The sequence below is a fragment of the Sinocyclocheilus grahami genome, unplaced genomic scaffold (genome assembly GCF_001515645.1).
Source record: "Sinocyclocheilus grahami isolate Dianchi unplaced genomic scaffold, SAMN03320097.WGS_v1.1 scaffold462.1, whole genome shotgun sequence".
In the NCBI taxonomy this organism is placed as follows: Eukaryota; Metazoa; Chordata; class Actinopteri; order Cypriniformes; family Cyprinidae; genus Sinocyclocheilus; species Sinocyclocheilus grahami.
Window position 1 is genome coordinate 2500378 of NW_015505641.1, and position 27390 is coordinate 2527767.

General features: G+C 37.9%; 1 protein-coding gene across 1 annotated transcript in view; it reads right to left on the reverse strand.

Annotated features, from left to right (window-relative positions):
• Positions 1-27390, reverse strand: part of tead1b (TEA domain family member 1b) — a gene marked incomplete at its 3' end in the record, with an annotated part of 59298 nt that overhangs the window by 7441 nt on the left and 24467 nt on the right. The window contains 9 exon segments of the mRNA XM_016235037.1: positions 24-168; positions 1280-1404; positions 1511-1572; positions 4751-4797; positions 5066-5200; positions 8015-8026; positions 13568-13630; positions 13723-13785; positions 18195-18259. Of these exon segments, the coding sequence (XP_016090523.1) occupies positions 24-168; positions 1280-1404; positions 1511-1572; positions 4751-4797; positions 5066-5200; positions 8015-8026; positions 13568-13630; positions 13723-13785; positions 18195-18259 (717 nt within the window).

Below are 27390 nucleotides of genomic sequence, written 5' to 3' on the forward strand. Positions count from 1 at the left end.
TCCCATGCATGTTTAGGAGGGGGGGGGGGGGGTGCCAAACAATTCCTTTAGCCCTCCTTTCTTCTCAGGGAATTTGTCGTAAATCTGACGAATGTCCACTGACTCGAGCAAGGCATCATTGTAAGAGTGATTTGTCTGACCAATGTGCACGAAAAGATGCTTGTTATACTGCACAGAAAAAAACAAAAAAAAAAACAAGTTAGAAACAGGAAAACTTGTCAAAATGACTGAAAGTACTTGAACTAGGACTATCCATCTATTCATTACTGTAAATGAATAAATTTCTTGATATGTTGATTAATAATGCTTATTATTCACAATTAATCACATTAATTAATCAATATTATATTTGGTGAGAAATGCCCCTTAAATGGAGACAATTCACATTCATACTGTACATTTTATTATTGCGGCAGACAAAAAAGGAAAAGAAAAGGCTGAATAAACATGACAAAAATATTAATGTTCATTTATATAAAAAAAATAACTAAATATATATATATATATATATATATAAATAATTTATAAATCTTGATTAAAGCTAATGTATACATACTATTTTTTATTGTTACTTTATGTTTGTTCATAATATAAAAAATATTTGCAACTTGATGTTAAAAATGTATTAGCATATGTAGAAATTAACATGCTGTAAAAGTGTTGTTCTTAGTCTTTAAATCAAGTTTTTATTTCTACTCTATATAATTCCACAACAATTTCCTGTACAATTAGGTTTTTTTTAGGTATACTTCAGAGATATTCACATATGTACCACAGCATATAAAAAATATAATGGTATTAGCGGTACTTATATGATATACTTATATGATACAGAAACAATACTTTTTTGTAAGTGTGATAACATCTGAATTTTGTTACAAATTTAAAATAGAACATAAAACAGGACCTTGTATTTTGACAGTCAACATGAAATGCTATTCACCACTCTCATTGTATTACAGTCATATTATGGTATGATCATATTTCTGACTAAAACATTTATCTAAGATATTCGAAGAGCTACAAATGTAAGGCGTCTATTTTTCCCCATTGGGAATAGATTGGACTGTGAAAAGTACACATTGCATACTAGAATGTGCGTTTTCAGTCAATTGTGAAGAACTTCCATCTAAAAACACTCACTTTTGAGGAGGCTTTTTGTCTAAGAGGCTAAAGCTTGATGAATCGTGTGCAATAAGAGCAGGAATGTGTATTAGGAAGTAAACTGACTCCGTTTTAATTTCACTTTGACTTATAGTGACATAAAGAAGCTACTCACAGAATCTGGATCTCTCTGGTGCTCAAGAAAAGCAGAGAACTCCACCAGTCTGAGTTTAGATGTGCCGACAGATCGGCCCTGCCAGGCGGGCACTGTGGGCGCCGGTGCTGTCGGGGGCTCATAACCTAAACACACATACACACATTGAATATTTAGCTCTTCTAAACAAACAGAATGTTACATCTGAATGTGAATTAATCAGAAAAGCATGGCAAACGATGACAGACATACTTGAGATTGTAGTTGTGACTGCTGGCTGGATAGCGTATGCTTGCTGAGCAAATGGCTTGATGCTAAAACATAGACAAAGGAGAATTAAGAACAGGAAAACGAGCAGCCTGAAGTTTAGCGGCACTACATACTGAAGAGATTAAGAGGGTTACACAGCAAAGAAGAAACAAAGCTGCACAAAGTATTTAAACTTGGATTCAACCCATCCCTGTTTCTGGAAAGGCTTCCTCTATCTCTGATCCCTCTGAGGAAAAGAGAGAAAGCTGGAAGGATCGGGGAAAATACAGACATCAAGAGATCGACAATAAAGCAGACAAAACAGAGACAGGGGGAATAAAGAAGATTTGCATTTCCTGAAGGAAATACCAGTGCTTGCAAGGCAGCAACAGAACCATATTAAAAGTTTTAGGCTATAAATTTGGTTCTGCTTAAAATGAAATGCTGAATCAGACAAAAGTCATGATACTCAGTAAAAAATATGAATTAGAAATAGCTTTCCCCACTCCTGCTCTCACATTCTCTTAATTTCATTGGATATTGCAACTTTCTTGGTAGTCAGGACTGTGTGCACACCTGGCAACTGGCTGACTAAATTTCAAATAAGCTTACTACTTTACAAGTGTTCATACTATAGAGCAGTGGTTCCCAAACTTTTTGCAGTGTGCACCCCTTTCTAGTGTTTGACACATGTCAAGCACCCCCACCACCGTACTCCGGTTAAACACCACATTTTTAACTGCAATACAAGTATAAATACAAGTATTCACTGTATACAGGGCTTGACATTAAAGGGTTAGTTCACCCAAAAATGAAAAAGGCCTCATGTAGCGAATCAATGCGTTTTTGTAAGAAAAATATCCATATTCAAAACGTAATAATCACTTGAATCTAGCTTGCGCTCACTGTTGTAAAACGGAAGCAGTTCCGGGGGAATTATGCAGGAGGTCAGCTTTGCGCATTCGCAGCTCAGAAGTGACACACACGGAGAGATCGAAACAAAACAACGGTCACTGATTAGAAGTACAAAACGAGGATTTGTAAAGAAGAATGTCGGAGGATTTCGATATAAGCTGAGAGGAGACTTGTTTTCCTTTGCTAAAGTAAGGAAACTTTGCTTCTTTTGATCCTGTAAACAAACATTAGTTTTCACGAGACTCGCCGGCGCATGCGCAATGCTGACATCATACGTCATGCTCCCGGAACTGCTTGCATTTTACAACAGTGAGCGCAAGCTAGAGTCAAGTGATCATTACGTTTTGAATATGGACATTTTTCTTACAAAAACTCATCGATTCGCTACAGGAGGCCTTTGTTCACCCCCCGGAGCGGTGTGAGGCACTTTTTTTATGTGAAAGGTGCTTTTTATTTCACGTCTTTTGGACAGAAGCAATGCAACACCTGTTGAGTGCAACGATAGAGCTTGAAAAAGCAAAGACAATTTTTTTTATAACTCCGACTGGATTCGTCTGAAAGAAGAAAGTCATATACACCTAGGATGCATCGGGGGTGAGTAAAACACAGCCTAATTTTCATTTTTGGGTGAACTAACCCTTTAACTATTTTTAAGAGTTTTAATTTTGGTTTTCCAAAATTCCATTCCATTTTCACTGGCCACAATTTTGTTGCTGGAAAATTACATTTTATATGACTAAAGTTACTGCATATTAAAATGTATTTGAATTGATTTTTTTTGCCTATAAAAAGGACATTTCCCCCTAACCTTATTAAATGCATGTGTCATCTTTCAGATCAAATTCTTACATGTTATTAATAATTTCACTTAATATAATAAGACTCTATAGGGCTGTTACCAATCAAATTAAATCAGTATTAACAAAACCAATTTTTCCACTGCTGGAGAAACAGAAGCAGCTGAAGTAGCATTTAGATGCATTTACACAGACAATTTAATGAAGCTGAAATGTAGCATGAATGCATTTACACTGCAAAATTACAACAGCATAAATAATGCTGTGAGCTTGGTGTTTTACATCAGTTTTTTTTTATTTACAAATATGAAAAGTAACCCACCAGCAGGTGGCAGCAAGTGACTTAATGAGTGAGTCATTGAGGCCTTCAAGAATGAAGCAAGCACCTGTCTTTACGAATGGACCACTGAATCAGTGACTCAAATTATTAATTAAAAAACACGAATCATTCAGTAACGAAACACCGCTGTGTGTTGCTCAGAGATGAGCGACAGTTCTGCTGCTAAGTTTGTTGGAACTATTTTCGTTAAACAAATTGACCAAAAACAGTCACATTGACATTATTGTACTAAAATGTATGCCCTAAGTCACTTAATATTAACTACTCGTTTGAAGTCTTGTTTAAAATCAATGTCGAATTTACAATCGTACTGATTTTTGGGGAAAACTGCACTCTCTTAGTCATGTCATGTTAATTAACACAGAAAAATGCACACAGTTCATCAAAAGCATTCTCTCGCGCACCCCTGCTGGTCGATCTGTGCACCCCAGTTTGGGAACCGCTGCTATAGAGCATTGGCAGCAGTGACGGCGCTACACCGGGGCTAGGGGGGGGGGCTATAGCCCTGTCAGAATTTTGAATAGCCCCGGTTTAGTCTGACGTCATCAATATAATTTATTTTCTTAGCACCGGTAGAGAAAAAATTCTGGCGCCGTGCCTGATTGGCAGCATGCATTCACTAGAAGTTGGCCATAATCTAGGGCTTTTTGCGGCACACTAGTGGTGGAATTAAAGGATTTGTCTTGTAGTGTGCACTTGTCTTAAAGTGAAGGAGAAGAAGGTGGTGATAAAGGAGGTGCAGAAGAAAGTGAGGAAGGTAAAGATAGTGGTGAAAAAGAAAGTGCTGAATTTGAAGATGGTGGTGGTGAAGAACAAGGAAGAGGTGCAGAAGAAGGTGAAGATGGTGGTGAAAAAGAAAAAGAAGGTGGAGAAAAAAGGTGAAGAACAAGATGGGAGGAGGTGCAGAAAAAGAAGGTGAAAAAGGTGGTGAAGAGGAAAAAGGTGAAGAAGAAAGTGAAGATGATCAGGAAGAAAGTGACGACGGTGCTGGTGAAGAAAGTGAAGACAGCAACGGTGCAGAAGACGCAGAAGAAGAAGGTGGTGCAAAAGAAGGTGAATACAATGATGAAGGTACAGAAGGTGCAGCAGCAGCAGAAGAAGAAGAATGTCCGATGTGCTTTTCAAGCACTGTAATAATAGGAAAAGCTTTAGTAAGCCAATGGGAGCAGAACTTCTAGTAGAGATACTCACTCTTGTGAGGATCCAGGTTGGCCCGTGGATATCATGCCCTGCCAAAACTAGAGAATTAGATAAATAAATAGACAACAAAACACAGCCTATCCACAGGCACACACACATCTGTGCACGCTTGATACATCAGTTATCACATGTCCATTGAAAAATGAGGTGGACTATGTGCCATGCAGTCTAGTTATCTTGAGTGTGGCATTAGTGGGCTTATCTGATGAAGGCACGGCTCTGAGGGTGTGTAATGGGATTGGAGCTGACGCAGGCATGTGGCTGAAGTAAGTGTACTGATAGGTGGGTGCCAGAGGGAGGTCTTACCCCTGCTGCTCCGGGGAAGGCAGGACGTGGGATGCCCGGAAGACCCAGCTTGTTGTGGATGGCAGTGGCAGAGACGATCTGGGCCGAGGACATGGAGGCCATACTCTGAAGAGCTTTGTCCTTCACACTCTGATCCTTCAATAACATTTCCAAAAGAATTAGGGTACAGACAAAGTGAGGTAGGAGTTAAACGGTTTCTGCAACAACACGGTTCGGTATACAGTGGGGAAAAAAGTATTTAGTTAGTCACCAATTGTGCAAGTTCTCCCACTTAAAAAGATGAGAGAGGCCTGTAATTTTCATAATAGGTATACCTCAACTATGAGAGACAAAATGAGAAAAAAAAATCCAGAAAATCCCATTGTAGGATTTTTTAAGAATTTATCTGTAAATTATGGTGGAAAATAAGTATTTGGTCAATAACAAAATTTCATCTCAATACTTTGTTATATACCCTTTGTTGGCAATGACAGAGGTCAAACGTTTTCTGTAAGTCTTCACAAGGTTTTCATACACTGTTGCTGGTATTTTGGCCCATTCCTCCATGCAGATCTCCTCTAGAGCAGTAATGTTTTGGGGCTGTCTCTGGGCAACACGTATTTTCAACTCCCTCCAAAGATCTTCTACGGGGTTGAGATCTGGAGACTGGCTAGGCCACTCCAGGACCTTGAAATGCTTCTTACGAAGCCACTCCTTCGTTGCCCGGGGAGAACTTGCACAATTGGTGGCTGACTAAATACTTTTTTGCCCCACTGTACATGTTTGTACCACGGTTTTATCTCATGCCTAACAATACCAAAAGTCTGAAATCACTAATGTAAATGCTTCCTGAATTGTTCTCTAAGTACTCTAATTATAACAAATTCACTAATTATAACAAAAATCTACACTACCAGTCATAAGTTTGGAATAGACAGACGTCTTAGAAAGAAGTCTCTTCTGCTCACCAAGGATGAATTTATTTGACCAAAAATACAGTCAAATTAGTAATTTTGTGAAATATTATTACAATTTAAAATAACTGTTTTCCATTTTCAAAGCAGAATTTTTAGCAGCCATTACTCCAGTCTTCAGTGTCACATGATCATTTAGGAATCATTCTAATATGCTGATTGGGTGATCAATAAACACCTTGTAAACCGTGATACACTACCATTCAAAATTTGGGGCTAAGATACTAAAAAAAATAAAATAAAATAAAATAAAAAAATATATATATAATACTTTTATTCAGCAAGGACACGTTATTTTGATCTCAAGTGATAGTAAATACAGTTGGGTCAAAATTTTACATACACTTTGTAGTATCTGCAAAATGTTAATTATTTTACCAAAATAAGAGGAATCATAAAAAATGCATGTTATTTTATTTAGTACAGATTTGAATAAGATTTTTCAAGATATTTCAAATAAAAGAGATTTACATATAGTTCACAAAAGAAAATAATAGTTGAATTTATAAAATGAAAACGTTTACATGCGCTTGTTTCTTAATACTGTGTTGTTAAATGGATGATCCACAGCTTAATGCATAATTTTTCCTTCTGGGGCATCAGTGAGCGTTTGAACCTTTTGTAATAGTTGCGTATGAGTCCCTCAGTTGTCCTCAGTGTGAAAAGATGGATCTCAAAATCATACAGTCATTGTCGGAAAGGGGCTGGAAAACAATTATTATCTCCTGTGGACTATATGTAAACATCTTTTATGTGAAATATCTTATTCAGATCTGTACTAAATAAAATAACATGCATTTTGGTCAAATAATTAACAATTTTGCAGATAATGTAAAGTGTATTTTCTGAATGGTAGTGAAAAATCTCCTCAACAGCTGGAGTAAAAGCTAAATTGAAAAATTAAAAAATGTAAGATTTATTTCAACTTTTCACTTAAATTGTTAGGTTAATTGTGTAAACTGGCTGCAATAATGACACTGGTTTAGTGGTTTTAATTAATAGTCATTACAAACATGGTGGGAAAAAAAATCCATATTTTCTGAACTGAAACTGACTACGGAACCGTGATACAGACCGAAATGTGAGAGATTTGAAACCATCACCCCCTGCAGTGAACACAGAACACAGGACAATAAAGCAGCCCACACCCTCACACACAAAGATCCACAGACAGAAAGCATGTTAAAAGATTTTTCAGAGCTATAAAGCCATTGATCTTAAGAGGAATGTGCTAGCATTAAAGACGAAAAGTCTGAAAAGAACGAAAGCCTCCAGCACAGAGTATGGGAGATGATAATGTTTAATATCATAGCGCGGAGCTGAAAGAGAACTAAATCCAATGAGAAGTGACATTGATGTTATATATTATTCCGCAGCTCCTACATGTCTAATAAAATGCATTGTGTCTGTCGGGAACAAGGGTTAAGTAATACTAACTTTTCTTTTCTGCTGTGTGTAATGTTCTATTCTAAAAGCTCCTATCAAGGTCATCAAACCGAGCCGAAACAGTACAGATGAATGCGTCAAAGAAAAGGGCCTGAAAGACATCATTTTCTCCTTTACACAACCTCCTAGTTATTTTCACAAGAAGGCTAAAGATGATCTCGCAGTATAGACTTTTAATAACACAAGGAATGCCCGTGCATAAATGGGTTTCTAAAACTGGTAATTTAATGAATCGAGCTAAAGTGTGTAAGTCTAAATGTTACAAAGGCAAACATTCCACATGCAAATTGTATAGCATGCACGACTGTAACAGGATGGAAGTCCTGCCTCTAAACACGTGAAACAGCCAGTGAATGGAGCACAACAGCATTGAAAAGACAGTTAAAAGCGGGCACAAGTTGAGGATAAACATGCTGGGTGGGAGCAGTGGCTCACGTATGGCTTAGAGAGAGGCAGAGAGGTTCAGAGCTCAAGCAGGTGTTTAGCAGCTGCTATACTGTGACGGCAACACGTCGATGCACGGTCAAGAGCACTGAGAACTGGTACTTACCATGCTTGTCACCTAAACGCAAACAAACAAGGTTTCATTGTCAATGTTCAGTTTGCACTTTTTGGCAAGTTCAATTCAAACAATCTACATGAATGAGATTTGTGGCAAGTCCACACATTTATAGATCTGATTTACAGATTTACTCCTGCTGAAAAGACCAGCATATGTTGTGTTTTGGATGCTGGTGCAGCACCAGGCTTTTTAACTAATTTAACTAATTTAACTAAATAGATTCCACCAGCTGCCATGTGACATGTCACGACACGGCAAAAATCAATGGTGCCATCTACACTGCGAGTGCTTGATGTGGTGTCTCAATTCAGTTGATGGATGTCACATTTCTCATTTTGACACGGTGCACAGCTACAATAGTAATTTAATTTATTTATTTATTTAAGTCATATATTGATGACTATTAAACATATTAATTATATGTCAAAACTTTTGGCTTTCCAGCTGTCTCCATATGCACAATTTCTTTTTCTTTTTTTTTTAATTCAGTAAGAAAAAGTTTTAGTTTAATTTGATTCAAAAGTCTCAAGTTGAAGTGCGTTTCTCAAAAGCATCATAAGTCAACTATGGTCACACATTTAATCATTACTAAGTTCACAGATTAAGTATTTCCCGAAACCATAGTTCCAACAAACATTTGCAAACATGTTGGAACTACAGCTCTCGACATGTGGTTTGAAGCACCGTTTCTTGTTAGTATGATGTGGATTTAGATAATTCTCTTGAGCACAGTAAGATGCTAACATGCAGTACATTCTATACATTTCATTTCATTTTAAATAAAAATATTTCTGTCATGGCAACTCTCGAAGGGATTGGCATGGTAATGTACGTGACAATGTTAATGTATTTGGTCTTGGCGGAATAGATCTGCTACGCTGCTGCTGCTGCTGTGGCAGAGCAAGTACCGAGACTTGCTACTGCCAATACATCTAAAACATGCTGCTGTGAGCATGTAAGAAATACTGCTGCTGCAAATATAACATACATGAAATAACCCCTATATAGCATACATGAATCACCTCGTAGCAGATTTATACAGGTGGAGCTGGGGAAGGTGGAGGGTTTCTGAAGCAAGCTGCAACTGCTACGGCAAGCACTAGTCATATATTTGAATGTTGAGCAGCAAGCTCATTGGCTACCAATACAGGAGAGAACCAATCAGCTGTGCCATGTGATAATGATGTCATTAGGTCAGACAGGGTTAGACCTATCGGACTGCGCCATCTAGAATTTCATGCCAGAACTCTGTATGTACACATTTCAATCAATATATTTTAGCACCTCAACAATCAGCACCATTTTTAAAGAGTGCATATGTGCAGAAATGCCTAAGAGAACCCAGGAGTACGACACAAGAGGGAACCCGCAATGAATCAAACATCAAATAAAGCAAAACTACAGGCATTAATAGTGAAGTAGTCCTCAGATGCCATGTTCGTTACAGCAGCATTTCAGATAAATTTCATTGTGGAGAAGGCTGCTGAATAAATAAAGTGTTCACCAATTACATAAAGCAAAACGTGAACGTGATTTTAAAAAATGAACAGCTTTCTTTGTTTTTTTATATGAATGAACTATATACTCAGACATTAATTGTGAATCGATGAATTAGCAGAAGGTGACCAATATATTATACAGTTTCAGGAAACAATTAGCTAGTTAAAGGCAGGGAAGGTGATTTGATTCAAGAACATTTTTTGTTATGCTGGTTGAAAGTCTCTTCACATCCCGATAGCAATCACTAAGTTAATTGGTTTAAATGTATTTGTATGTATTGATATCATCTGTGGAAGGTATAGGACCATAAAATGTTCGTCCAATCATTTCCCTCAGACCGAGGGCTGTACTACCTGCCTGTCAACGTATGTGTTTGCACACCTCCATGAACCCTGTTTGTGCAGACATGATATGTCATCAGCGCGTTCTATTATGCTATTGTAGACTGAGCGAGAATAGAAGGCGTTATTATTGTAATATTATGCGCTTTGTACTGTAATATTTTCTCACTAGTGAATGAGACATGAGATAAACTGACAGCGTTGAATTCAACCCTCCACCAATGCCGTCTCTCATCATGTCACTGGTTAGCCTCTGGTCTGCCTGTGCTGTTCATGTGTTTTGGAGGAGGCGTGGCTTTGGAGAGTGATTATGCAGGGAGGGTGGGATCTTATGCTTTCAAAGCTAGCTTTCTATTGCTAGCCTCTCTGAAATCGCCTACCCTATCTTTTACTGTATTTCTTCAACAATGCATTGTAGTATGGTAGTTAATCTGTGTGTTTTTTTCATTGTTTGGGAAACGTACCCCTGATTTGTCCATGGTTTGGTCACATGCAACTTGTGTACCAGCGGGTGAACAGGATGCTGACCAGTACAGAACTAGTCCTACCCAGCATAAACTAGAATTTAAATATTGGTCCATGCTGGTCTTTTCAGCAGTGATATAACACAGTGACTGAAATGTTGGTTAGATAACACTGCTTTCAAGGACTTGCTGAATATTTCTAATTTTGAATATGACCAAATTGTGAATTCAGTAATGAAAAAGTCATTTTTTTTATTTTATAACTATGCTTTTAGTCATATCCTTCCCATGATATGTTAAGCTCTCTGAAGTCACACCGCACATGCTAATAGTAAAACCAAGATTAAGGAGTCAGTGTGAGCGCTGGTCAAGTAGATGAACTGTAGAAAGCATCTTTAGGGAAGATTTATAGCTGATAATATGGCAGTTTGAGATCACTGTGGCTAGGGTTTCATTACAGACCAACTCAAAGAGTGGCACCATAATGACAGTCATTTCAGTCAACATGTCTCAGATAAGAGCACACTGGGCAGGTTTACTATAATGCTACGCTGCAAATGGCAGAAGGGAGCTCAAATTCTTCCCCGCTCCTGATTTCTAATTTGCTTTAGATGAGAGTAGACAGAGACCCATACAAAAGCTGGCTGTTTTTACTCAGGCAGCCGCCAGTGTCCCTGAAAGACTAGCCATTCATGGCGGAAATGCACACAGACGCTCCACTGGGCACACACACATACACTTACACATGCTCACAAATGGGGGAGTCATTAATACATCTGAGTAAACTGGGAACTGTGGAAAAGTGTGCTGGTCAAAAGGAGTTAGTCATCACCTCACAAAAAGAAAGAGAAAGAAACAGAAGGAGACAGAGAAGTCAGACCAACCTCAAGGTCTTTTCAGTAAACACAGACATTAGGAAACGACCCTTGCAGATGTATCTTAAATGACAGGTCAATTTATTATCAGATTATCCCTTCCACAAAAGGCCCCTTTTTTTGTAAGCCACAGCCTTTGTGGATGAGATGCATTTGATGTAAGGTGATTATATGCAGCACACTTTGCTGTTTATATGACTAAATCACATTGGGGGGTGACGACTGGAAATGGTGGGAGAGAATTGGGGGGGGGGGGGGGGGGGGGGTTTGGGTTTTTCTATAAAGACATGGTAGGTTTAGGGATCAGGGGGTGGAGATGGGTGGGTGGGTTCAGGGATGAGGGGGGGGGTGATTTCAGTTGTTTCATTAATGCAGCATAAGGAAAGCGTTTGACGGCCAGTGGGTTATTGAAAAAAAAAAGCCAAGAGAAAGAGCGAGAAGAGAGGGGAATGCAAAAAAATGCATCTGAGCGACGGCCTTAATGGGCCTCTTTGGTCCAGACTTCTTGTGCAGAGCGTTTGGGAAGAACAGATGACCTTATTAAACTCTAGGAGAGATAAAGGCAAAGCAGCGCTGGTTTTACTCTAGACTGTGCTCTTCCTGTAGTCATGTGGCCGCTTGTGTTGTTTAAGCAGTGACCAGAATCCCGCTGAACACTGACCTCCAACTCTCAGCCACTCTCACCAGCTAAAGCGTACTGCCAGCATGAGACAACACTCCACACACGACACACATGCAAACACGAAACACAGAAATGCATTCATGTAACCAGCAAAGTGCACTGTGCTTCTGAGGCTTTGTTTCGTCATATAATGGTTTTCAAATGTTTATATCACACATCTTTAAAGGACTGTTTTATGGTCTCATGATAGTTGCATTTGCAGAGGCAACTATAAGTTATTCTAAGGTTGATTTACCTGAAAGGGGTGTAAACACTTTGTATGTCACTATCAAAACATTATTCTGTTTTTTGAGCATCCTGACATTGTAAAACTGAATAAACCAATAGTGTTGGTTTGGGGGCATGAATATTTGTTTGCCTGACCAATGGCAGACAGAGGGAGTTTTTAGGAAAACTAATATTTTTACAATTCTGCTGTTATTGCATGCATCTCTCTAAGTCAGATCTCACAATTAATTTGGTGAAGACAGCAGCATAGAAATTAGACTTTACCTTTCACATTAAACTTATACTTTAGTTGGAAATAGAGATTATACTTGACTAAAACTAAAAACTAAAATTAAAAAATAAATAAATAAATAAAACGAACTAAATTAAAACTATAAAAACACTGCTGTTACTTAAGAAAACTATTTCAGCTAGGTGCCAAGAGAGCATATATGATTTAAATTTAGTTTAACTTGATGTACTAAAATAACTAAAATTTAAATTAAAAAATTAATAAAAATATAGAGAGACATATAACAAAACCTACTAAATAAATGAGAAGAACACACAATAAAAATTACAATCTAAAATTAAAACGAAAAAAATAAAAAATACAAAAATAAAAACTAATTCAAAATCTAAAAAACTATAATAGTATCTCAATAATACTAAAATACCACTGCTACAAACTATAAAAAATATTTAAAAATGGATTTATAACTGAGCAGTAAACTTAATTTAAATATCTGCACTGTTTAGAAAAAAACCTGTATAGATGAGGGGTTTTTTATTATTTGCCTGTATCAGAATGTATGTGGAGGCTTTATTATGTAACAAATGCTTATTTATTAAAAGTCCATTTAGTCATTTATTAACTTCTATAAATTAATTTATAATTTAACATATTTTAAGGAATATTTCTGTATACCACAAAGATGGAACCTACAGATTTAGTTTGTGAACTTCTAAAAATACTGTCCCCAAAATTACAGGGATAGAAAACTGGGATTTATAAAACCTCAGTTCCAAATCGGTGAGCAGCAAAATTGTCCTGCATTATGGAACAAACTTAATAGTTGCCTTTGCTCTCCAGAGCTATTGAATTTCACATCCATATTCATTTCCAAAGCATATGCTGCTTTTCAGGTTTGTGGTATGTGCCGACACTTCCTGCACTCCTGCTATATTTAACTAGAAACCGCCGTGGGACCTATAGCATTAGACTCAGAGCACACGCACTTTGTGGTCAATGAGAGACAGAGGCCAAAATGGCCAGTAAAACAGACATTCACTGACAAGCGTGAAAGGAGGATGCACATCGGGGACGGGGTAGAGGCGTTTAATTATGTATGCTAAACAGGCCGTCGCATGCAAGCCATCTAGGTTACAGGAATTAGAGCAACAAGGCATTCACAGGAAACAGGAAGTGAGACACATGGCAACCACAAGCCCAAAAGCAGAAAAGCGCATACCTTTAGCTTGGAATGAAATTCGCGAGATTTCCTTCTGGCAAGAACCTGAATGTGACTAGACACCTGCGGGTTAGGGAAGGGGAGGAAAACAAAGGAACAGCCTGTAACCATGGCGATGAAAAGCCCCCCCTGCAACTGGGCAGAGCCAGACGTACCTTGATGGCAGCTTGGATTTCTCGAACTTTCTTTCTTGCTAAGACCTGTAAGTGACTAGACACCTCCGTTTTTCAAAACGAAACAAGAAAAGCAAAAAGAAAAAGCAATAAAGAATTACAGACATTTTTAACAGGCAAAACATTTGAGGAGGGCCTTCATAAAAAGGAAAGCGTGGCCAAGCCGGCCCGCTCAACTCCTCTCTTAAGTGAGCTGATTAAGGAGAATGCAGGCTTCTTAAGCACATTAAGAAAGCGCAGATGTGATCTTCTGTGTACTGAATGAGAATGGCCACGTCTAGTACTCTTCGGGGAGGAGAGCGAGAGCGGCCGCACGGGCCCCGGGGCCCTTTAACCGCCGCTATGCATATTCCACTAAGTCAGAGTTCTGTTTGTGAATTATGTACTAATGGTGTATTAATAGTCATGTGAGGTGGGAGGTTGTGTGATGTTGTAACGAGGCTCTGCTCCAAGGGGTTACGTGGAGAGCGTTCCTCGTCTTAATCAGGCCAATCACACACAAGTGGCTGTTGAGCGGGCCTCACGCTCGACGCCGTGTGTTAATGAGGTCGGCGGTCTCCGGAGGCTCGCCGCTCTCGACTCTCCAGCCTGGCAAAGTCACATTTACACATATCTCAGCAGCACAAGTGGTCCTTTAACCTTTCCAAATTAATTACAACAATCACTTCAATGGTTCAGGCTAAGCCAGATTAAATTACAATGGGATTGTTGTGATGTTTCAGCGTTTGGGTCGATTTCTGGAGTTTTCACTTTGCTGCGAGTTTAAGGTGTGTCAATCTTTTATAATATCATACACATATATAGTAAGGATGTTCTGGGTTAAACACAATTTACGCTCTGTCAACAGAATCTGTTGCATGCTGCCGATTACAAAACCTAATAATTAAAATTTAGGCCTCAGTTTGTATATCAAATTTGTATATCAAATCAAGTTTACTGCACTTTGCACTTTTTAATTGGAAGTTCTGAATTCAAATGGAGAAAAGTTGTAGCAAATATGTATGGTCATTTTTTTTTTTACTTTTTTTAGTACATTGTTAGTTCATGTTACCTCAGGTCCATTAAAAATATCAACAGGTACAATTTTGATTTTAATAATGTATTAGTAAATAATGAAATTAACACTAATATTAAGTACTTTTTCATTGTTAGTGAAACCTTATTGTACCGATATTTGATTGTTGAATGCAGTAACTGACCAATCATAATTGATTATTTTAGACAGTGAGTATCAAAATCTTATTCTAACATGTAAAGTTGAATTATGCTATTTAACATACTTAAATTAGCGTGATCATTTAGATATTGTGCTGCTAAATCACTTTAGCACTGATTCACTCTTAACCCCCTTTTTGTTTGTTTGAGGGATCAGAAAGCCTGGCCTGGATACTATATAACCCGGAATATTCATATATCTCATTTAAAACAAAAGGATGTCTTGTATTACATTCCCTGTCTGCTGTAGTAAATCTAGCTGATAAAAGCTTTGAGACAGAGCCATCTAAGTACAGCCCACTGAAGTGTTACAGCTGCACCAGCACATACAGATCAACATTACAAATTACATTACAGTAAAAAAAAAAACAGATTCATGGATTTAAACAGACATTTCAGTTATGAACAGGTCATCTGTGTAAAAACATGTCTATTTAAATTATTATTATTTTTTTAATAATAAGCCTTTTGAAATCGTGATGCTTTGTGTTTACTAATGTGTGAGTGAGTGTCTTGGCCATAACTGTTCAGTGGCGTGTTCTCATACAGCTGAATGAAACATCTGCTGGCTGAGCCCACCGTTCAGGGTCCGTCTCTCCTACAATCGCTTTACGTGCTTGCACCCAGCCTGAACATGCTGCAAAGCTCCATGCTCCTGTATGAGTGGCTATGTGTGTGTGTGTGTGTGTGTGTGTGTGTGTGTGTGTGTGTGTGCGTGCATTGTACTAACCTATGTTTATGTGTGTGTATGAGCAGGGGTGGGCGATATTAGGGATTCACCAAAATGAAAATTTTTGGCCCGAAGCTGAAACCGAACAAAATGAAACACTGGGCCGAAGACTGAATACGTTTTTTCAAGTTTTTTTCCCCATGTATTTTGTCTTTTTTTTTTTTACCATTGCATAAATTAAATAGCCAAAATGTGCTTTTTACTGTTTTGTCTTGCTTTTCAAAGGAAAAGATCAATTATAAAACAACAATTTAAAAATATTTAACACTGAATATTTTTTAAATTCTAGCAGACATTATACCAACAAAGAACAATTTAACTTAAAATTAATAAGTTAGTAAAATAATATTTTTTGGCCATCAGACCCCCTTCTTGAATCAGGCATGTATTTTTTACTGTACAATTAAAAGCAGCCTTGCTGAGAAAAGACTTCTTTTAAAACATTAGAAAATATTACAGATCATAATTTGAAGTGTGTGTGTGCGTGCATTGTACTAACCTATGTTTATGTGTGTGTATGAGCAGGGGTGGGCGATATTAGGGATTCACCAAAATGAAAATTCTTGGCCCGAAGCTGAAACCGAACAAAATGAAACACTGGGCCGAAGACTGAATACGTTTTTTCAAGTTTTTTTCCCCATGTATTTTGTCTTTTTTTTTTTTACCATTGCATAAATTAAATAGCCAAAATGTGCTTTTTACTGTTTTGTCTTGCTTTTCAAAGGAAAAGATCAATTATAAAACAACAATTTAAAAATATTTAACACTGAATATTTTTTAAATTCTAGCAGACATTATACCAACAAAGAACAATTTAACTTAAAATTAATAAGTTAGTAAAATAATATTTTTTGGCCATCAGACCCCCTTCTTGAATCAGGCATGTATTTTTTACTGTACAATTAAAAGCAGCCTTGCTGAGAAAAGACTTCTTTTAAAACATTAGAAAATATTACAGATCATAATTTGAACACTATGTGTGAATGTTATAATAAATGTATTAACAGAGCTGTTGTAATGATTATTATCATTATTATTGTCTAACTTTTTATTTTATTTTACAGAACAACAGTAAAATTACAATACTAACATTTATGAATGTTGATGGAGTTCTTGCTTTTTCTCAACTTTTATTTTGAATACCACATGAAGACCTCAATGCTTCTTTTTGTTGACAGCAGATTTATAAATGAGTCTCATTACGAATACGTCGTACGTATCGCATTGTCACATGCCTTGTAAAAATTCATAAAAATGTGACTGAGCAACTGACGAGCGCAGATTTTCCTCGCGCTTTGGACTTTAAGCCCTGGTTAACAAGCAAGCGGCATCAGAATACGTGCGTGTATTAGAAAACATGACGTTATGCAGTTAATTTACTAATTGTTAAGTCTATTTCGTGATTTCAATCATCATACAGTAAACCAGCAACGATCACCCCTTCCTCTTTTCATCGAAGACATGCGATGCAGTACTAAACAGTCTCTCACTGTCGGTGCTTGTAATGATTTTTGCGTCTTTCTCTGACAGTTTTAAATGCTTCCACACTGCTGACATGTGTGCTGCATTATAAAGAGCGCTCATCTCACTCTGCGCTGGTTGCTATTTGATCGCGTCATATCATTGTTCGGTACGATTTATTCGGTCTTTTCGCTTATTCGGCCGAACCCCGAAATAGCTTTTTTTTTGCTATTTTCGGCCAAATAATTTCGGTTGCCGAACATTCGGTGCATCCCTAGGCGATATACTAATAAAGACGTTAGAAATTAGTCAAGAGAATTGGTTTTCCAATCACTTCAGCCGCCTAGATGCGAAGTAAAAGATGGAAGATGAAGGTAGTCTCAAATGCCCCACCCGTTTCACACCACAAGCAAAAGCAGTACATATTTTTCATAGCATGCCGAAATTTTTATCTATTTCCGACACATCTTTTAGGTTTTTTCTGAATAGGTGTTCTATTATACAACCAAATACAGGAGCAAACTATTCATTCATTGTTCAGTGAGGCTTTACAGGGCACACATACAGTCTATTCAGTAAATCTGACTGAATACAGACATTTTTAGCACTGTAGTTGTCAATTTTAGAATATTTTTATAATATATTTTTATATATCAATTGACACATATATTTAATTTAATAATAAAGTTATTTAATTATTATATATAATTCATTTCGTAAATTATAAGCTTATAGTTACAGTATATGTACTTGCCAACAAGAGAAGCCTTTTTTTCTTTGAATTGAAAAAAGTGATTCTGAGCAGATAATGTATTTAAAAATTGCAATTTAGATGACTGAACAAAATATATAATATAATTTTTTTCTGTAAAAATATATGCAGTATGTACAGAACATGATCAAAAACGAACACTGCAATAGACATTTTTCCTTATATCGCCCACCCCAAGTGGGAGTATCTCTTTATTTCTGCTGTTCATTGTGTGAGCTGTAAGATTTCTTCCTGCAAAAGCTCAGATAGCAGGTGCAAGAACAAGGATTCTCTTACCTGTTTCCGTGTCCTTGTCTTCCCAGTTCTGAGTTTAATGTATCTGGCAATCAGCTCATTCCGACCTACGGAAAGTCAATAGATGAGATGTGTTAATGTAAAAACTTTGGAAATGTAATACTTTAAATTCAATTAACCTAATCAAAGCAGGAATGCACGGCCTTGAGTTTGTATGCATGAGCCAAAATTTCTATAGCCTCAGTTGTTCCCACCCTGTTAGCAACATGTAGCAATCTTAAACCCAGCGAATGAACAAACACGCCTAATTTAAATGAAAAATTGGCCGTGCGTGCTATTACCATTAAAATAGCCCAACAACTCTACAGCCTTTCAATTTCATCTAATTTAATCCCAATTTGTTCAAAGCCTCACGCTATGAAAAGAAACAGATCCAGACTTGCATATGGTTACAGCACGTAATGGCACAGGAAACATATTCATTTAACACACTACTGTTCTCACTAAATAATAATTAAAGCATGGTTTTGTAGTGATCTCCAATTAATGGCAGCTCTACACATTCTTGCGCCCTCGGCACTGCTCTAATTACTGATGCTAGGCACAATGACCCCTGCTTAGCCTTTTCATATGTTAATAACATACCGCCACCCCAAAACTATTACGCAAATTATAGGTAAGGAGCCACTCTAATTATGTGTCCAGCTGTAGCCAACGGTTGCCATAGAGCTCTTGTTTTTTTTTTTATCCAGGACTGTGTAATAAAACTAGCTTTTTAAACAGCAACCGCAGAATTGATGTAGCTACAATTTACCACGTGTCCACCTAATTTACATTGGAACAACATTAAACTGTATTTACTGCTAAATATAATTAGCATAAAGTAAAAAGAATACTAAATAGAAACACATGAGATAGAAACACATGTCGGTTTGTGTACATATGTACAGTATGTATATGAAAAATTCTGAGATTGATTATGTTGGTCAAAAGAGAGAAAGATGTCATATTTACCATCACTCCCTCAGCCATTGTATTAGAAACACACACACAGCAGCATTAACCAGTTTAAATCCCAATGTGACAAAATACAAAATACAAAGAATAGTCTTAAACGTAGTACTTGTCAAAATTTTGGAAACATTATGAATTGTAAAAGCTCACCAAAGGTGCATTTATGAGCTCAGTAAAGACACTAATATTGTAAATAGTATTACAATTTAAAATAAATTTTCTATTGTAATATTTTAAAAAGTGATTTATTTCTGTGATGCAAGGTTTAATTTTCAGCATCATTAGGGATGCCAAAACAACCCAATAGCTGGGTTTGTCCCTTTTTAACCCAGCATTTTTTAGAGTGTGCTGACTTGCTACTTAAGAAACATTTCTTATTATTATCAAAGGTGATAACAGTTGTGCTGCTTCATATTTATGCAGAAACCATGATATACAAGCATTCAAATGTTTGGGGTGTATGTGTGTGGCAAATATGTATTACAAATTTATCAAAAGTGACAGTAAAAACTTTTATAACGCTACAAAATATTATATTTCAAATAAATGCTGTTCTTATGAACTTTTTATTCCTCAAAGAATCCTGAAAAATGTTTCCAAAAAATATTAAGCAGCAAATTTATTTTTTATATTTTACAATATTACTGTTTTTAGTGTATTTTTGGATACCTTTTATTAAAACCTGATATTATATAAATCATTCAAATCTGCTTTAGGTGTTTCTGCTTTTTCCTAAACCCACATAAATGCAGCCTTTGTGAACATAGACCAAATTAAAAACTTTTAAAAATTAAAAATGTTCCAAACCTTTGACAAGTACTGTATATTTAAAAGGAAATTACCTGAACTCAGCAAGACTTGCTATTTAAATTCCCATATAAACACCTAACAAATCACACATTAAAAGTAAAGGTAGATTTGTCGATAAAAGAAAAAAAAGGGAGGAACGGCAGCAGATGTGTTCAGGGTGAGGAGTGGGGTGACTGGCCATGGCGGTGGCTGGGCTGAGGTCTGTTGTTTGTGAAATGGGCACACACTGAGATTGCAAAGGCCCATCATCCACCTGCTGTGCACTGGGCTCGCTGTGTTCAGGTGGGATGGGTAATCTCCTGAGCTTCTGCTATTAGGCACACCTGTCGTGTGAAAGGGAATCTCTTTCTCACTCACCTCCTCTCTCTTACGTACCAGTCATTTTCCTTTCTGTCAGCAAAATCCTCATGAGCTTTAAAACCAAGGGGAATCGTAAAGAATGAACTGCACCTGCTGTTATTAGTTTTTTCGCTGCATGTCCTGTGTAAGTTTTAGCACTCGCTAAATTAATTATGCAAATGAGGTAATGATGCGAACACGCTCTCAAGTCAGTGCTGAACACAATTTGTATGAAACTATTCCCAATATGGTTGTGAAGTAATTACTTAGTAATTACAAAGTATAAAGTAATTACTTATTCAAAATAAGTATTTCAGACTTTTAAGTTGTGATATAACATTACAACTGATTTTTTTCTTCTATTGTGACCTGCATCCAAGTGTAACAGATCATCCAAAAATAAAATGTTTGGTTCTATTCATCAGTTGTTAACTGGATTTGGGTATGTGGGCGTTGCACTCAAAAGTGTAGGAAGATAAACATGAGTTTGCAGGGGCAAGTTCAAGTGGATTAAATGATTGGAGAAGCCCTGCATCCTTAATAAGATCTATAACATGCATTTAGAAAATAGATAGGGTGAATTTTCATTCAATGTCTTTAACTATGTGATCATCAGCAATGTCAAAGTGTCCACATAACTCTGAAAAGCCCAAACTGGGCACCGAATCCTTTGAAGACTAAATTCTGGAAATACCCACAAACACGTACACATGTGGCAATATTGAGATGTCTATATGAAACGGTACAAACTCCCTCTACAAAGACCCTGAACTAGCACTCCCCAACACAGGCTGAGGCTAATGAGCATGTGATTCCAACATGCGTGCTTGATACATGTGCAGGCTGAATGGAGGGGCAGCTTTCTTTCTTCACGTAGGGCATTCTGATAAGGCTATAACAACGGCGGGAGATCATGTGACCTCCAGGACAAATAAATTGCATCTGGGGATTTTCAGTTCCAGCCCACCTCCCCAGCATGCCAACACTGTAATCTCTCTCAGATGAAGCCAGGGCCTCGCCACTTTCAATAATTCACACACTGTGTACACATAACATGACAATAAGGGCATTCATGCAGATGCCTGATTCCTAGATCAAAGCTTACAAACGGCCAGCTGTAAGCATGCTTACTGCTGAATAATTCATTCTTTTCACCGCCTTGAAAAAAACCCTGCTCAGTGGGACTTGGCCAGCACGCTTTCTTTCCTGTGTTTGCCATGCAAAACAACATTGGCAAAGTCAAAAAAAGAGGGTAAGGACACACTGGAGGTCCTGAAACCCCAGGAAACAAGCTGCCCCCCAATGACAGTAATAAGAGAAAATACTTTTTAAAGTAATATGTGTTCCAGTTTTATTCTAAAAGAGTGTGAACAGGTGCCCTGTATGTGGCTGTACTGTGAAGCCCTGATTCTGGCTCAACGCACAAAAAATTCATATTCAGATGTAAAAATAAAATATTAATAGTTCTGGGTACTGAAACTGATATGCAGTAGGGCTGCACACATTCGCCCAAAAATCTAATTGTGATTGTTTTGTCATATATTGCATTAATGAGTCAAGTCAATAAGAATATTTATGAATAATAATAATAAAAATAATAAAATAAAAACGGGAATCTGACATTTTTCGCTTTGTGTGAACAGGTCCATAGGAATGCACCAATTCAGTTTAAAGTCTCGTTTGTGGTGGATATTCATGGCGAATATATTCATTCAGCAATATGGTGTACATGAGAAGGATGGCAGAGCAGTGTGTGGGAACGGGGAGGATGTGAACTCTTGCAAGAGTTCACCAGTTGTCAGTCAAAACAGCAGGGAAAGGATTAGGTTTTTATGGCCTGACTAAAAAGCAGAGCACCGGGCAAAGGAGAAATCTGTTCTCTTGAGTAGGAAAAGGCTTCCCTTAATTTCAAAGACACCAGAGTATATATCAATAGTTCCTAAAACAGCAGAAGCCACACTCAGTGGGGCCTACCGGCACCCCTCTTTCTAGGATTGTCCCCAGCTGACTCTTCATTCAATTAGGAATGCATCTCCCCCTTTTGCACCAACTCCCTCAGAGGAAAGAGGAGCGGACTCCCTCCCAGCTCCCTACTGAGAGCTGTCAGCACTCCCACCTCAATTTAGACACTAACTCATCCTCCCTTGCTCAGACTTCACAGATATGCACCGACAGACTCTGGCCGTTGAAGGCTTTCCCTGAATAGGGTGTGTCTTTGATAATTTTGCAGTCTGGAGCCAAAGTGTGACTGTAGCTGGACGTTAGCTAAGCCAGAGAGCAATTAACAGTCCTGGAACAAGAGTTCACCCTCTTCTTACATCCGTCCATTCCTTGGTTACTGCATCCCCTCCTTGAACTGAGGAGGTTTACACAGCTGCTGCATTGGCCACTACTCCCCCCACGACCCCCCACTGCAGCCCACTTTACCACACATTCACTCTCACCTCTCAATGCTGTATCACACTTTTTAATTTGGATGAGGTTTCATTGCCTCATCTGGGCTGCTCTCAAACAGCTCGGTATAGCAAGCATTTTCTCTGTGTTTTATGGCTATTTCTCAGAGTTGCCAAAACACCCTAGCAGCAGTGGACTTTCAAATTACTAATCACCATTAATGTGTCAAGACTCAATATCTTTTCTCAGCTCACAATGACACCTTTCATCTTCAACTTGAAATGTTCATAAATTATAAAGTAATTTAGCATATATACATAAAGAAAAAAATATATACAGAAATATATATATTTATTTATTTATATATATTAGGGATGTAACGGTACACTACACGTATTCGTACCGAAAATTTCAGCAAATACAGCGTTGTTTGTAGAATTTTTTTTTTTCTTCAAATTTCAGTCTGGTCAAGTTGGCTAATTAACTGGACAATGATTTGATGAACCTGTTTTCAACCTGTTAGACCATATTGATCAAGCTGGTTAGAGATACTAACCAGCATCTAACCAGGATTTCAAGTCCCAAAAATGAGCTTGACCACTTAAAGCTGGTATGAGTTGTTTTTTTTCCAGCAACACGTGGCAGTGTCCTCCTCCTTACAGGTCTAACTGAGATGAAACCATCAACACCAGCCCTTCCATTAGCATCCTCCCAGCCCCTCACAGATAGCACTCCACAGGAGCCAAAGAGCCTCTACAGCAGGAGTGTGTTATATCATTTAAAAAGGCAGCATAAAATTGCCATTGATTCCACACCGAGGGGGTGAAGTAAATAAAGCCCCCATCATCCTTCCTGCCAGCATGTCATAGCAAAGATGATTTAATCAAAGCAAAATCCTGCAGCTCGGCTCAGACCCCATGCCATAAACATTGTCCTCATTTATAGGTATAGCATATTAAATCCTTTTAATGGCTTTGGTTATGTTCTTTGATTGCTAAAAACACATCACTTTTTTTCTCAGAGCTTTTTAAAGGACTCATTTCCTGTTGTACCACATTTGTTTAACGCAGGCCTGACCACACTCACATCTGGCCGGTTGGACAACTATGATGTCAGTGGATGCTGGATCGTGGCCATACAGCCAGCAAGCAGTGAGAGATTTCTCACATAAAGGCTCACTTCAACCCATCCAAATCTAGCATTAATCCTCAATAGGCCACAAACTGAATCTGTCAGTTGTCACAGCAGAAAGGAACTAAAACGTGAAGTCTGATCATTCTTAAAATTAATTCCTGTGAGATTTCAAACTTGTGCAATAAAGCATTCTCATTCGTCTTCTGAACAAATGACTTTCATCAGCCACTTTTTTTAATCAATTGGTCAAAAAATGCAAACCAACTGGGCAATGTTATCAAATCTATTGCTAGTTAAAATACTCAAAGACAAACTGTTAATGTTGAATGTTATGAATTGCGTATTAGCATATATGGTTTTTGGGGAGTACATTTGAATAAAGATGAACGTGTTTGGTTGCTCGTAATTTTGTTTTCCACAAATTTAGTACTTCCACAGTCACTATGGACAATCTTTCACAAAAGCATGAATTCTTTGGGTTTGATATTCTCCCGATGAGACCTGTGGAGACAGCAGCCCTTCTCCCGTGTGCAGTACAAGACACAATGCCCCTGTTTCCCTGTCACGCGTGATAGATGACTCGAGGGTCTCTGGCTTCCATTAGCATCACAATAGACTAAACCAACAATATGGAGGCATTCACTCCAAGGGTCCCTGGCTCGGCTGGGCTGGGGGAAGGGCCAGCGCGGGGCAAAGGGAGGCAGGCAGGAAACCTTTTACTCCCAAGAACAACAGCATTCAAGGAACACTGCTTGCTAGGAGGGGAACCCACACAGACAGGAGACAAAGAGCGAGATTTGTGCCTTGGAAGTTGAGCAGGTGACACAGAACTAGATTCAAGTGTACAAAATGAGGCACAAAAAAGGAAGTTCATGCAAAAGTTTCACAGGCAAAAACGATTTTCAGGATTGTGACTAACGTCAACAACTAATTTCCAAGTACATTCACAACTGAAAATAATTGAGCATGCCAATTACAAAATTTTCTTGTAACTATTCTGCTTCAAGTGAAATCAGTAAATGTGACAATATATCTGAACTCGAACTTCCATCATTCAGGACAAAGGAGCAAAATCATACAAGAGAAAGCTAACCTAACCTTAATCTAGATACTGAAATCTATATAGAAAGACTGTTCATAAACATCTCACTCATGCAAACCAGCTGCCTATTTCAGGGAGCTTCCGTTTCCTCATTGCATGGCCCCTCACTGAGAAGGGTCATAAGATAAACGTTTCTTTACTGGCATTATTGTTTCATGAAGAACTTTTTACATCAGTTACACAAAAAGTCCGTAAGAATTGTAAATTCTTATAAGATGTATAATATGTTATTCACACTAACAAAATATTAAGTACCTTTCACTGAATGGTTCACTGGAGAACCAAATGAAGTGGTCTCAGCATCTTTAAGTCGACCAAATTTGTCATGCACTAAGTGGTACCCTGGCCTTTTTAGGGTCAAAACACTGGCCTCTCAACCACCCTTTGGCTTGAACAAGCTTAGAGTTCAAGACCATGCATTTTGCCCCGTGACCTAATGAGTGTGTGTGTGTGTGTGTGTGTGCACGTGTCTGGGGTTGGGCCATTCCGACAGGTCCTCTGTGCCATCTGCCACCTGCTGAGAAGGCAATACCTCACTCACACACACGCAATCACATACATTTATGCATCACCTACTTACCACACTCAGAAAGCCCATTCATGGGAGGAGAATGGAACAAGAAACAAGCTTTTCCTACCACATGCCATGTCCATTTATTAGTGATGTTTGCCAAGACTGGATTCACTATTATTATTGCTCATATATAAACAAGCCACTAACCCAAATAATAAAAATTTGGCTACAGACCTATTTTCTAAAATCTTATAAAATCTTCTAGACTTAGATTGAACGTAGGACTACAGTCAGAACTAAAGATCAAAATATCAGAGACATGCCTAAGGGATCTTGGACTTGGGCAAGTGATGAGCCACCTAGCAACCACAGTGAACACCCTAGCAAATGAACCACTGAAGACCTAAGTATGCTTTATTTTCTGCGTTCAGCTCTGTCTTGAGCTAAATTAAGTGCACAAGGCTTTCAACGCATACTCCATTGACCATGAGCATGAATAGACGCATTTGGTGCGTATACATCTAGAGAAACTCTTTTCGCTCAGATCACTTGCACTTGCGCTGGTGTCCATGCAGACAGAGAAATAGAGCTGTGCGCAAACGGTATGCATGAAAATTAGGGGACTGTGCTGCTGATGAAAATTACATCATGTGGACTGTTCACAAACCAGAGCAGAAAGTGAAGAAGTAAAGTAGACTTTAGTCTACACACTTTTAGAAAGTGGTACAAATGCTGTCACTAGTGCAATACCCTTTCAAAAGGTACTAATATGAACCTTTAAGGTACTAATATACACTTTTGGGGCAAATGAGGTACAAAGGTCTACCTTTTGAAAGGTAGCTTTTTCCTGAGAGTGTAGCAAAGCTCTGATAATGACACCTTAACATTATGGCAGCAAGTTTTGCATGAGCAATACTTACATCTTCCCAAAAAAAAAAAAAACTAATTGACTTGCATCATAAAAAGCTATAGTGAGTTTCATCAAAACCTTTAAACAATGTCCATCCAAAGAACTTTAGTGTGACGCTTTTACAGCTGCTGACACCGTATCTTTTTTATTGCAGTTTTTCTGAATTGCTAAAACACATTTCTTGAAACCATCACTCATTTTCTCAAAACCTTAAACACAAATCCAAATACTCAAACTAAATTCAAGAAACCTCTGACTCTTCCATCAAAATCAAACAATCACTGCAAAACCATTTCACTTGCACTCAAAATCAAACGGTGCTCTCAGATCACACACACGAGTCAATAAAAGAAACACTACAGAACATTCATTAGACACTGCAGAGAAAAATGGAGAACACAGCATCCAGAACATTACAGAAAAAAAGTATATTCCATTGAGTAAACAATTTAGCAATTCTGTAAAAAAGTATAGTAATTGCAACTGAGTAAGGTGAATATATTGTATAGGCCTACTGAATGTACTGCAAGAATAGTATTCTGAATGTTGGTATATATTCAGCACTTGGATACAGCAAAAATACTGCAGTCCACCTGCAAAGGCCAAAAAAGGTCAAATAAAACTCTAAATGAATAGCATGTTACAGTACACTCAAATACTGTAAGTTGTGCAATTTTAAAATCGGGGTCAATGAGAGATTCATTCTGTCTCAGCATCATGCCTTCGTGCTTGAGTCCGGCCTGAGGACTTTGTCCACATCACAAGTAATGTAGTCTTTTTTGCTAGACAAAGAGAAAAAAACTCTCTGGTCTGACAGATCCAGCCTTGATAACACTCTCTAAACCTTACTCGTCCAAACTCGGTCCTGGAGGGCCAGTGTCCTGCAGAGTTTAGCTCCAACTTGCCTCAACACAACTGCCTTTAAGTTTCTAGTATGCCTAGTAAGAGCTTGATTAGCTGGTTCAGGTGTGTTTAATTGGGATTGGAGCTAAACTCTTCAGGACACCGGCCCTCCAGGACC